At 37.4% G+C, this 13521-nt stretch overlaps 2 protein-coding genes across 3 annotated transcripts; both read right to left on the bottom strand.

The window, feature by feature from the left end:
• Positions 1–974: 974 nt before the first annotated feature.
• Positions 975–9777, bottom strand: LOC121771559 (sodium/hydrogen exchanger 7-like). Of its 2 annotated transcripts, XM_042168373.1 has the most exons (10): positions 9151–9767; positions 7718–7902; positions 6565–6612; positions 5758–5865; positions 4673–4904; positions 3920–4056; positions 3613–3831; positions 3337–3513; positions 2829–3090; positions 975–1426 (listed from the first exon to the last, which is right to left on the bottom strand). In XM_042168373.1, exons 2-10 carry the CDS (start codon positions 7817–7819, stop codon positions 1365–1367), a joined length of 1347 nt encoding a protein of 448 aa, XP_042024307.1. In that variant the 5' UTR covers positions 7820–7902; positions 9151–9767; the 3' UTR covers positions 975–1364. The 2 variants fall into 2 exon arrangements, with proteins under 2 accessions (XP_042024307.1, XP_042024308.1); XM_042168374.1 differs by lacking the exon at positions 975–1426 and having other exon boundaries at positions 2845–3090; positions 3341–3513; positions 9151–9777.
• A 695-nt stretch (positions 9778–10472) lies between these two features.
• Positions 10473–12381, bottom strand: LOC121770186. The gene is made up of 6 exons (XM_042166967.1): positions 12219–12381; positions 12003–12083; positions 11608–11739; positions 11178–11396; positions 10986–11108; positions 10473–10889 (listed from the first exon to the last, which is right to left on the bottom strand). The coding sequence occupies exons 1-6, from the start codon at positions 12379–12381 to the stop codon at positions 10687–10689; spliced, it is 921 nt and encodes a 306-aa protein (XP_042022901.1). The 3' UTR covers positions 10473–10686.
• Between the last annotated feature and the right edge of the window lie 1140 nt (positions 12382–13521).

Raw genomic sequence — 13521 nt, 5'->3', positions numbered from 1 at the left:
ATAGAGATATAGAGGATATATTCCCAAAGATATGCGCGTATCAAAAGCCATGGAAACAAAAGTAATTGTTTCTACCAAGAAACAACCGTCGACACCGTTTTGAGATGAGAATAGGTGAGTGTTTATGGAGAGGGATAAGGAAATAGTGTGAATTTGGGATGAGAGTGGGTTTTGGGCATGTGATGAAAACAACCGTGACTTTGGAGTGGGAGGAAAAATCTGGCGTGTGCTTGGAGCAAAATTGAGAGAATCGATGGGTGATGGAGGAAGAGTAAACAATGGAAGCACCAATTGATAGGATTTTGTATCATATCGATCAACAATAGAGCACTCGAACGATTACGAAGAACAAGAACGATTACGTAATCAACAAGATAAACCTTAGTTGAGGTGCTAGGGGGCGATTTCCGCCAGAACCGGAATGAGAATAAGTTTTAACTTTATTTCTCAATGAATCAAAATATTATAGAATTCTAAACCTAAACATATCTTGCTAAGCAAGTAAGATAAATAAATAAAAAAGATACAAAAGATATGCAAAATCAAATACTATTAAAAGATATTGAGGGAGATTTGGATGCGATCTTTGACGTGATTTAGATGCTCGAGGACCCTATCACTTCACCTCCCATTTCGGTCCTCCACCATCTCATCCACTCGTACAATCCTTCACCCAACTACCATGTTGGTGTCGAGGGGGCACGTTGTCGTCTGCATCCATCTCGAATTCCCTTACCTTCTTTTCCACACTCCCTCCGTCAAGTGTATGCATCTTTTCCTGTTTAGTCCGTCCCACAAGAGTGTACTTTTTAATTTTGGAAACTATTACTCCCTCCATCCCATTTCAACAGACCCGGTTTACTATTTTTGTGACACATTTTTCATGGATAAATGAAGTAATAGTCATGCACAATAATTATATGCATCTGCATCGACATTGATAATTGCAATTGGAGAATAACGGTGTTCCAACATAACAACAAAAAGGATATATGTATAGATTATGCCATGCTATGGGAGTATGTGAAATGTGAATCATAAACATCAACAGTATTGTGAAAACGATTACGTATACACAAACTACCAACATCTGCTTGTGACGTTCGTTGACTGTGAGCTGACTTTACTGAAGGAACTCTTGGATTCGAAAGACTGTGAGCTGACTTTACTCGAACTTCTGATCAAACAGCATTGTCACATGAAGTTTCCCCATCACGGCGACTAGAATTCAAAAGATGTTAGAGGCCAATTCATAAGACCACTATGCTCTCTACCGAAAGTTCCAGTGGGACGATCAGCCAAATGCGAAGATGTACTCTTCTGAAGACTTCTGCCAGCCTCAACTCCTGCGATGTCAAATATGATCACCTCGTCTCAACTTGATATACTGGCACTTGATGATAGGAACCTCCCGCTCCGGCGCCAGCTAAACACAAGGTAGATGAAGTAGTGCTATGAGAATTATAGAATGTTACCTGAAGTTTCGAGTAAAATATTGAAGCAACTTCACCAATCGTTTCAAAAAATTTAATAAAAAAATGTGCTTCTTTTAGAAAACCAGAGTTCTTACGAGTTAGAGCTTCTCGAAAGTGTTACATACATAAGAATCTATAGTTTCATGCATCATGAGCTAATGGCCATGTTTGCAAGCAAAATCCTATGGTTTTAGATGGATTTAAAAATAGCAGATATAAATAGCTAAGACCAGACTTCAAGTGATTCAATACACACACAAAACACAGAACATCGGTGTTATAGGAGACTGCCTGAGTTTGTTCAAAGAAAATTCTAATTTGGATAGCTTGATACAGCTGTGAACAGGGTTTCCTAAGCCTATGGTGTAGATGAAGCTCAAGCTGTCTTTTCATCCTTCTTGAACTGGACGCTGCTGCTGAATCCTCATTCCACAAAGAGGGCATGTCTGTAACGACTGCAGCCATAACTCATCATATGCATCCAAATTCCAGCATGTTGGCAGAGGCTAGTTCATTGATGGCATCAGATTTTGATAGTGCAACAGCTTATGTAGATTGGGTTTAATGTGATCACGAGTCCACAATTGCTTCCTTGAGGACTAGGAAGCTTGAGGATGAAGTCTCGAATGCAGGCTAAGAAGAAGTGAAAGGAAGCAGCTAAAGAAGTAAAGAACGAAGAAAGAAGCGTGGATAATGTAAAACAGGTTAGTTAGATGCATTGGTTGTTAAAGAAGCAGTTATTTCCACCAGCTTCAGCTGATAAATACCTCATTCGTATCGTAACAAAGTGTTAGGCATTGAAAAAATTATGAGTGAATGAACTCTCTGGAGAGAGCAGCAAGTATTTGGAGAATGCTTGTTTGTGTTCTGTTCTTATGCTTTGATGTTATTCACAGCATTCTAAGAATAAAACTGAACCATAGTTTCAGTGGCAAACTTCATTGAAAAATTGGGGAAGCTGAATTTTCTATAAGTCAGAAGGTAGTGGTATTAAATTGGTCAAATGCCGTGATTTGCACTGACTGAACACAACATGCATATTTTTCTCATGGCATTTCATCACAAAATCCATTCTGGGGGTTTTTAATTTCTACAGTTTTTTTCCGGTTTCAGGGGTTCATGTTGGTTCTTTCCATTTTATCAGTATTGCACTATTGGGCTGCAGTGCCATGATAATTTAAATTCCATGCATCATACTGCACACGACTACCGGAATATCAAATTGGGAGATCATGAGAAAAAGTTCAAGGAAAATCAAAGACGGAAAGCGTGACAGATAGTTCAAAGCTAGAAATTGTAGCAATGAAATATCTATCAACAAAGCGAATATCTGACAAGTGACAAGTAGTGTACCTAATGTTTCTGATTGAGAGAAACTTTGATCTGGACACGGCAAAATAGCTGCGGGAGCTGTAAGCATCTCTTCTTGCCCACCTTGTTTTCTTATGAAACCTTCCAATAGGAAACCGACAGATTGAGGGAGTAACTCAAAACTCTCCCCTCTGATGTATACATTCAATATTGATCTTTCAGCAATAAGCATTTGCAGGTCTTGCATTGACATTTTCTCAAACACACGAGGAAGCATGATTTTAACGTGAATAATAGTACTTTCCTGCATAAAAAAGGGGTTACTTAGAACATTGGGCAAGGGAAGCTCAATAAATTGGGTTACCACTTGATGCTAAGAGATTTTCACTGCTAAGATGGAAGATGAACAATGCGCAGGAGTATTTTCTAGTATAAGGATGATGACCTATCGATTTTTGTCGCTGCTAAACATGTAGAAGCATGCAAGTAAAGGAAGTGAGGTGAAAAGCAACAGGAGGAAAAAAGAAAAAGTAAGGCTACTAACACCTACCCACCAAAAGAAATCTTCCACGGCAGGATCAGATCTCAATACAGAGAGTATTTTTTCAGTCTCAATAAAGAAGCACATCACCACAGAGTTGGTAACAATATCGCAGGTGTAGGGCTTTTCAGCAAGCACTTCATACAGTCCCAGAGTACTCCCATGAGTAAATGTTGGGTGCAGGAACTGCTTAGTACTTGTATCTTTAGGTGTTACATTCATATGTCAGGGATAAACATAAGAAAGCCAGGTAACAATTACACAGCAAAAATAGTTGCAACATACCTTCACCACTCCATTTGACAATAACCAGATACCAGTTGCCTTTGATCCCTCCTTATAAAGGGTGGTTTCAGATAGTCTCATTATTTCTTTTGTAGATCCTGCTAGTGCCTCACGTGCTGTGGCTGGTAGTGCTCCCAGCAGAGGATTTGCTGATATCAGATCCTTTATTTTGGGAGTTTTCACCAAAGGTGGATTTCTTAGGAATTTTTTCAAGTCAGTCTGTACAGAATATTAAAAGGTGTTTATCAAGATTTCAAACAAAACATCATACAACGGTAAGCATTAGAAACTGGTGATCATAATCTACCTGGACAGCATCAGGAAGGTGAATCATCTCCTTTTTTTCTAGTAACCCTATCTTCTCAACAGATCGCATTAGAAGATTAGCTGTAGTTTGGTTGATCCTTCCCTCATCAAGCATGATCCAGTAAGCTGCCTGAACACCTACAATTTCTTAAAGTTAGATCAGGTAGGAATGTTATGCACATGAAAAATTGCATTCGTAGTTCACTAAAAATACATTTACAAGCATCACATCATTAGCTCAAGCATAACAATTGTCAATTCATTTATAATCTCTATCGATCTCAAGTTGTTGAATTTTCTTTCTTGCTTGCCATTTCAGATTATCAATTTGAGCACGTGTTTCCCAACACTAATTAGTTACTGTTATTAGTTCATTATTTTCTCAAGAGAAAATTTTCTTAAGCAATAAACAAGTTAAGCTAGTTGAAGGGCAACAGTATGACAATTCAAGATTCTATACCAAAGATGCATCTGGAGAGCTTTTCAGTTGTAGGTTAAATTGCAATGATCTATTTCACACACAGAACAGACCTTTGCCATAATCTAAAGCAACACCTTTAAGCCTAAAACAGCTACTATAATCTGTTTAGAATTTAAAAAAGATCAGAATGAGCTTATAGGAATCAAGTGATGTGCTGACAATGGCTACAAGAGTTGAAAACAACACATGTGAGCCTTAATTAGATTATAAGAAAAATAAAGCAAAATCAGGGTAGACTTAGGAATTAAGGAGATCAAGACACAAATTACTTACCATTTAAAAAGCGGACTCGAATATCTTTCAAATTCATACTGTCCAGAATATTATTATTTTCAGATAGAGAATGAGGGTGTATCTGTTCACCATCCGCATCATTTAGGCTCTTTATGTATCTTCTAACAGTAGTCCAGTCAGCTGGTCCTAGTTCTTCATCATCCCTAAGATCACCAAAGGATTCCAGTGCCTTCTTTAACATTTCATACTTTGTGTAATTCAATATCCGTTTCTGTAACAATAACGCACATTAAAAAATGTTAACCCTGTAAACATATCAAGAGGCGTTACAGTGGGAGGCCAAAACTTTTATATTGACTGCCGAACCTGTTCTTTTCAAGTTAATTAGGTTTTATTTTGCTTTAGTTTTCAGGAAAAACTCATATGGTAATTTAGTTGGAGTCAGACTTAAGAATGTTTGCTATTTCACTTGGGAATTTACTTGGTCCACTATTGTTATAAATTGTTTTTTCAGTGTTAGACAAACCTACTGATAAGCATATAATGTATGGAGCCCTAGCATAACCCAAAACCATGGTCAAGGTAAAGGGTTAACTCCCACTTATGCTATTCCACACTTTCGTGCAGAACCGATGTGGGATCGTATCAATCCATCCCTATTTCAAATAGGATATCCACGGACAGCACACACTGGTTGGAAAACCCTAAGCCACAGGCCCACCATCCATTTTCTGCCCTTTTCCCTTGGGCCCACATTTTCAGTGGCACCCTTTTGGTCACACCTACAAATAGCCTCTTTCTGTAGGTCGTCTGGATCACGTTCAACGCACCAAATTGATACCATGTAAGTTAGGGATCCCCAACTTAATCCAAAACCATGGCCAAAGGTTAATGGTTGACTCCCACTTATACGTTATTCCACAGTTCATGTTAGAACTGATATGGGATTGTATCACCCACCCACCAAAAAGCATACAAGAGGCTATCATGTCTTTCATCTATCAATTAGTAATATTAATTATGACAAATATTTTGATCATTTTGTCACAAAGCTGCTTATACATTTTAAGTATGGAAAAGTCGTTGAATAGAGATGCAAATTAACATAGATGAGTTAACTGTACCTTTGCTGGCGAAAGATTATCCATCTTAAGAAAATGTAAAATAAATTGTGTAGTAGATCCATTCACAATCAGTGTAAGAAACACGATTCCACCTGTCAAAAAGACAAACTGCAAAAGCATGAGAAGGTAGGATATATAAGTGCACATTCAAACTCAACCTGGGCCATTGATCTTTCTATAATCCGGGGTTGTCATCGTTGTTATCATGCATTTTCTCTATTATTGCAATGCATCCTTTGATGACAAACGTAGAACATACATAAACATTAACAATGATCCAAATTAGGTTTTACATGCTACAGGAATAAAGGTTTCTACTTGATCCTGTTCCTATAAATTATGGGTTTGGTTCAAATATAAATTTCCTACTGTGCGGATTATGAGAATTATTGCACTGAATCTATAAAGTAGTTTCCCTTAATCTATATGTGGTTTGCAATATTTGTTGGGTATATAGTTCAATGGAATTACTTTATAGGCTCAGTGCATGAGTTCACACAGTTCTCACAATAAGTTCTTAATGAACACATCTGCATATTTATTATATAGAGCGTTGTTAAAATAACTGCACTTAATAAAATTGAATTTGGCCTTCCCTAATGGGAACTGAACCCTGATGTTGCATTCATCCAACAAGATGCATCCATCGTGGATCATCACCATTGAAGGGCTGACAATAAGAAGATTTTTATTTCAAAATCTCCCTAAATATGTATATCTACTCGTTCTAGTTGATCAATCAACTGATACTTTATGTGCATTCTTCACTGCATTTACAACTGAATCAACAATTCTAATATGACATACCAAATCTCCAGTATCGGGAGAGATATATGGTGAATTATCACTGGAACGCTGAAACACCAATAATGTTCAAAGTTAGAAAACAATCAAATTTGGGATTTGGGACGCAATAATACATATTGAAGTTGGAGAATTGGGCTGTGAAAAAAATAGGCAACCATGACTACTATTTAAGAAATAGTTAGTTGGTAATATTGCGACATGTACTGGAAAATTGGTTCAAAATAGGAAAAGACAAATCAGAAAAACTGGAAACATTTGAAATTTCTCAATTCAGTGGGTTTTATCTAAGTTTTCTAAACTAACCAATAATGTTATTTTTCTACTTTAAAAGTTGTTGTCAAACAATTTATCATATCATTCATCTCAATAGTAATTTATCAGATTTAATTACCTACCCATAGTCAATTATTGATTTATCATATAGACTTTCTCTATCATGTTAGTTTATAATAACACCCACTCCGTCCAATAAAATAATGCCACTTTGGGGTGTCCCACAAAATCATGCACACTTTTTAACTTTTTATTTTGGACATATTTCCTTTATACTATTATTATACCATCATTTTGCCTATTTATATAAGAAAACAGACAAAAGCCATGATTATCTACATTAACTAACAAAAAAAATAATTGTGAGACCCTTTTCTCCAATCACAAAACACACTACCGAACTTTTATTAAAACAGGTGTTATTTTTTGGGATATAGAGTAGAATCAACTTTTGCTGTATTGAACTTTAACTGTGCATTATAGACTTGATAAGTGTTGATTTATTTTTGTTGTATTTTTCAGCTCGAAAACATGCATTTTAGCTTCTATATGTGATAAATGTGTATTTTAGACTTGAAATACACACCTTATTTAATTTTAGTACAAAAACATCATCATAAGAAGGCACATTAAAATAGAAGTCTAGTTAAAACTTTTTCCTACAAGCCCAACTAGATCTCTCACTTAATTTATTAATGAGTAAGAATGTATAGTTGCCTTTACCTTAAAATCTACTAGCAGTATTTTCATTTACTAACTTTTAATCTTATGAGCCATAAGTAAATTATACAGCCTCAGATGTTGAAAAGAGAGAGGCTACATATTTTACTTGGATTGGGAGGGGTTAAGTGAAGCTGTGACAAAGATGACAGAAACTTGCCTTAACAGAGAGTGACAGCGCCAGTGCTACAGCCCCACGCAGGCCAGACCAGAAAAGAACAATGGCTTCTCTCCAGTCCAGACCATAACCAAAATATTGCATAAATGGAAACAATACTCCAACCACAATTGCTCTAGCTACTAGAACAAGCACATACAGAAGGACCAGATAACCCCAAGAATTTTCTGTGAGAAAATAACAGAAGTTAGCATAAGTTAAATATATAAATAGATGAATAGATGCTCACAGTTTAGACAAGTTTAACAAAGATGGGCAGTGGAACTGCCACTCAAGAAAACTCAACTAATGAACTTCAACTGTGTACATTCCGTAATACTAGCCTCTGGCCCACTCAATATGTCCCCATTCTTGAGTGCCACGGGATTTTAGGAGTTATTAGGTGGAATAAGTAGAGTGAAAAAAGGTAGCTGAATATTTTAATGAGGAGAGAGGGATTTATTTCCAAATGCAGAAAGTGGACATCTTGAGTGAGACAAACTAAAAAAGAAAGGTGGACATGTTGAATGGGACGGAGGGAGTATAAAAGTATGGACCAGATATTGTTTGCATGTATTCAATCATCAGCAACAGTGTGCAGCCTGAGTTACATTGACTCTATCCATCTCACCCAGCCTTGAAATTATTTACATGTTCGAAAAGGAACTGTCAATTTACTACCCATACATGAAATAACTATAGATCCCAAGAGTCCTGCTTTCATTAATCATCATTTTCTTAGGAAGAAGCAAGGGATGGATGATTGGGGTAACTGGAAGCACATATTGATTCTACACTCAAAGAGAGGGTGATCCTTATGATCCAGTTAGTTTATTTCTGTAATTCAAATGTTACAATTAGGAGAACTTTAATTCAAAATGTTTTTCAATATTAAGCACGTGAATCGGAAACCCACCGTGCACGCAGTTTCTTTCAACTGATAAACGATCTTATTCCTTTTCCTCTGACATGGACCATCAACAATACCATTAAGAATTTACACTCCAATGGATTGGATATGTTTCACAAAAGAAAATTTACTGAGAGCTTCCACTTGTATTAGCATGATCAGAACACAAATTTTCCTTTAATTAATATAAGATCTTTATCGCCGTTTTTCTTTAACTAGCAGCAGTATCATTTCAGTACTGCTAATGCCATCATAGCATTATTTTCTAGGTTTTCTTTTAGGCTATATTGCTATAATAAAAAGGAGCAAGCTCAAGAACCACCTTGATGCTATTCATGACAAACATGTAGAAGTGCACAACTCACAAACTCCAAGCATGATTAATTACTGGCCTAAGTATGCCCTCCAACTACATGTGTCAAAAGAATTAAGTAAAAGTGTAAAAACAGCTTCGATTTCTAAGGAATTGTGAAGCATGGATTCGGCATGTGCTTTGTCTGCAACATAGAAGAAAGAAAATATTTACCGTGGGTTTTAAATATGATGCCGCTGCTGAGAACACTTTCAGCTATAACTACACCACTGCATAGAGACTAGAGAGTATGCCATTAGGATCATGACAGTATATTAACATGTAAAGCTAGTGAGGCTAGGTAAGATGTCTAATGAAGATTACCTACACACGGAAAACCATTGATATGACAGACAAACAAGATTGGACATCATAGAGAGAGTACACTTACAATTTTTCACATATAAATTGTAAAATAAATTAAATCTAATCAAATGGAGGGAGTATATTATAATGACACTCAAAATGTAAAAGGACTGCAAAAGGGTTGTGCAGTCCTTTGTGTGTTTTTGCTTTCCAGGGTTCAGCACTACAGCTGTAATGGTGTAACCTCAAATAACATGAACAAAAGTGCATAACCCATTCCGACAAAGAAATGTATACTTCCACTTCCACAATTTTACGAGTTTGATTCTTTTGAACTTTTCGCGACCTGCAATCACTTAAACAATTACCGGACTCCACATTGTATTATGTTGTCAAAATTGATTGAAGCGCAAGCTTGAGTGATTTTACTTTTGGGCTTCCCCAATAAAAGTTTCACACCACTCAGCATTTATAATCACTCCCCCCCCTTAAAAGAAGGTACCACTGACCCCCCCCAAATTGACAATCAACCTATTTTCCAAAGATTAAAACTTTCGATTTCTACTGTGACTTATTTGTGTGACTGGTGAGTGACATACAGCCAAAAATAAAAAGAAGAGAGACGGGAATAATAATTATATAAGGATGGTAAAGTGCATTCTTACCTTAAGATGGAGACTAAAGTATTAGCAATATAGGCAACCATTTCCCTGAAACAAAATTTACACAAATAAAAAAGCAATCCCGGGATTGCTATAGACAGTTAAGCATTCAAAAAATGTGCCCATGCCCCAGAAATAAAAATGGAGAGAGATGGGTATTCAAAATCCAAGACGATGCTAGAATTTCTTAAATGCTTTTGACTGAATAGAAAATCAAATCACCAATTGGAGTTCCATTAATGAATAGGTAGGTGGAACTTACCGTCCCTTAACAGTCCTTTAAAACACTATTTGCGGGCCTCACTGTACTTTTTTACTTCATCCCTTAATTAAGGGACAGAACCTGCAACCCTCCGTCCCTTAAATTACTATTCATTCAATTTCTTTTTTTTTCCCAACAAATTCAATAAAAAAAACACACTTCATTAAAATTAAAATAACATTACAACTTAAAATTCAAAAAAATAGAAAAAGACATAATTAAAATCCTAAAAAAATAAAAATGACATAATTTAAAAAATAGAAAAAGACATAATTAAAATCTCACATTGAAAGTGGAACATAAAACATTCAAGGATGTCTCTATAAATTTCAAATACAACATTTGCAAGCATACTGCATATCTTACATAGTGTAGCGTGTAATGAAATTCATACGAGCTTTCATGCACATCATCAACATCAACAACATTATGATTGCATGCATCACCTCTTCGCTTCAATGATGAGTCAAAATCTTTTCTCTAGTTTCCATCATTGTTGAGAAAAGATAGTATCTTTTCACTCTCTCTTCTGACATTCTTTGTAGAAGTGGTAGCAATACCTTCATCTTGTTGCTTACTGGTTGAGGATCCATTCTTTGAAAGTATTTTCCTCTTCTTAAAATCTGATTCACTTATTCTCTCAATTCCAAGTTCTTCATAATTCCTATCTTCATCTCTGTTCACTACAGAAAGAAAACATCAAGTTTCCATTATAGGAGTAGTATTTAAATTTTAAAACAATAGTGGTTTGCAGGAAAAGCCACAAATTTTATTCATACCCTTTTGTGCAGATGATCCAGTCCCATCAGCTTGTAAATATGGAGATTTGCTTTTCTTAAGCAGACCTTCGATATTTCTCTTACTTGTAATCTCCTTGAAACTCCTACCTACATTGTTGTTGGCTGAACAAAAACACAAAGATGTAAGAAATTAGACATTACTAGACAGAAAAAAAGCTATGACTTTGTCACCTTTATCCGCCAATGTAGTCGAGTCATCTGCTAATGTGTCATAATCAGTGAAATAGTCTCTAGGAGTGAAGGTCATAGAATGATGAGCAGAAACAGCGTCTTTTCTTGCACTGGCCTCGCCAACATCCTTGCTTAAACGAGCAGCAGAGCCGAGTTTGGTTTCATAAAATGTCGGGATCTCAATATCTTCAGCCATCACATCTTCATCGCTGTCACTCGCTGACCATGACGAAAAGATCAGAATCTTAACACATGAGTTTCTGCAACTGTACTGATGTACTTTAAATCAAACAACACATCAAGAAGCTTTACTTTTCATATTTCACAAACCTTAATGTGGTTTTAATTAAACATCAAGAGGATCATGGCTATGCTAGACACTGAAAAACTGAAAGATAAGACCAAGAAAAAGTCTGAAAAATAATCACACCTAGTAGGATAATGGAGATCGGTTTGTGTGACGAAGAACCTCCCTTCAAACTTCCCTTGCCGGATGACCTTATCTTTGTCGATGAAAATGATTTCCGACTAATGAATTCAGCTTTATCGATAACATCAATATCTGAAATTTTAGAGAAATCTGAGAAACAGCTAAGTTACATGGCTAGGCTATGACGAAGCTAATGTTTAACATATTCACTAGTATTTTGCAAAACATAGTCAACAAATTGTTCATTTTGATTGCTAATGTGTGCTGCATACCAATACTATGCCAAGGCTTATAGTTTCAAATTTCCAAATGCAAGGACTACTATTAGGTAAAAATAAGCCAGATTTTAGAACTAGCAAGCAGATAAAAATGGATTCCATATACTAATACTTAACCTTCTTCAAAACGAACTCTTCGATGGCTGACATCCTCACGGGATATTACCACAGATGCAAATGGTTTTTGCCAAGAAAAGCCTGCATATATATGAAAGTAAATACTAATGAATCAACATGAGCTTATACAACATTTTTTTTGTTAATCTTATAAACAAACAATTAACCATTAAAAGTTTTATACTCCTATATGATAGTACATCTTTATCAAAGCACCTGGTGTTTTTGTTTGGCCTGGAGTTGGCATCTCTTGTCTCTTCCTCTTTGTTGTGCTAGCAGACCTCGAAGGATTCACCCCTATGTACGCATCTCTGTTGGATCTCGTTCTCCCAGGAATACCACGGAAGAATGCCTCCTTAGCTTCTTCACAAGTCTGCATATTATAAAGGAATCCAATTCAGTAGGAGAAACATACTACTATTATTTTATTTGAAATAAAAATCAAATCTTTAGGGTATCCACAGTGGTGATAGCCCAGCAATAGCTCAGCCATAGCCCAGCCACAAACTCCTCCTGCCACATCATCAATACTAAAAATCCTCAAACCACATCAGAAATAGCCCAGCCATAGCCTAGCCATATCATAAATAGCCCAGCCACATCAATAGCCACATCACTAATAACACAATATATGGAATTTAATTTACGAGACATATACGGGAAACATTAATAATACTATTTTAATTTTAAAAAAAGTACAATAAATTTAAAAAGTATAATAAATTTAAAAAAGTACTAAAATTTTAAAAAAGTACATTAATAATAAAAATTACATTAAAAAAAAGTACATTACTTAAAAAAAATCACTCGGTGGCTCCCTCGATTCCGTCGTCGCCGTCGCCGTCGCCACCGTCACCGCCGTCGCCGTCGCCACCGTCACCGCCGTCTCCGTCGCCACCGCCTCCGCCGCCTCCGCTGCCACCGCCGCTGCCGCCTCCACGCAGATCGTCATCCATGCTCTCGAGCAATGTGAAGAGAAATCTCTTCTCCTGGGGGTCCGTCGCCGCTCGCCATTCGGCTAACGTCTTCACCATCATCTGGCGCGTTTGTTGACGCGCGAAGTACTTGAGATCCTCTGTAGACTGGCGGTCAAAGGGGGATGCCGACTGGACCTCCTGGGAACCCCCGGCGACCCCCCTCGCCGCCCGTTGCACCCGCTTTTGCCCAACGGGGCGAGGTCGGCTGCCGAACGAACGAGGGTTGGGGAGCACCTGGCAATCCTCCCCGTTGTGTGGCCTCCCCTCTGGGCAAAATCGCTGGTAGGCTGCTGCTACCTTGCCCCACATGTTGACGATCCTCTGGTTATTAGAAACAAGAGGATCGTCGCAAACACTCACCCACGCCCTTGACAGGGCAACGTTCTCCTCGTCCGTCCACCTTCTCCGTGCCGTGGGGTCATCCCCACCCGGCTGCGACGACTCCCCGACCTTCTTTCCCTTGCCCTTCTTCTTTGGGGCGCCACTACCCTGCACTGCTACCCCCGTTTGAACGGGAGTTTCCGGAACTCCGAGACTATCAA

The sequence above is a fragment of the Salvia splendens genome, chromosome 16 (assembly GCF_004379255.2).
Source record: "Salvia splendens isolate huo1 chromosome 16, SspV2, whole genome shotgun sequence".
Taxonomy (NCBI): domain Eukaryota; kingdom Viridiplantae; phylum Streptophyta; class Magnoliopsida; order Lamiales; family Lamiaceae; genus Salvia; species Salvia splendens.
This window is presented reverse-complemented; position numbering and strand designations above follow the sequence as displayed.

What these genes read in the sequence shown, in the direction of transcription:
- LOC121771559 (XM_042168373.1), bottom strand. Translation starts at nt 7,819, where the DNA reads ATGCAATATTTTGGTTATGGTCTGGACTGGAGAGAAGCCATTGTTCTT. An exon ending in CGCTGTCACTCTCTGTTAAG is followed by an intron (nt 6,613 to 7,717) that starts GCAAGTTTCTGT and finishes TTGGTGTTTCAG; the next exon opens with CGTTCCAGTGATAATTCACC. An exon ending in ACCTTCCTGATGCTGTCCAG is followed by an intron (nt 3,832 to 3,919) that starts GTAGATTATGAT and finishes TATTCTGTACAG; the next exon opens with ACTGACTTGAAAAAATTCCT.
- LOC121770186 (XM_042166967.1), bottom strand. Translation starts at nt 12,381, where the DNA reads ATGCAGACTTGTGAAGAAGCTAAGGAGGCATTCTTCCGTGGTATTCCT. An exon ending in AAGAGTTCGTTTTGAAGAAG is followed by an intron (nt 11,740 to 12,002) that starts GTTAAGTATTAG and finishes CTAAAATTTCAG; the next exon opens with ATATTGATGTTATCGATAAA. An exon ending in GACTACATTGGCGGATAAAG is followed by an intron (nt 11,109 to 11,177) that starts GTGACAAAGTCA and finishes GTTTTTGTTCAG; the next exon opens with CCAACAACAATGTAGGTAGG.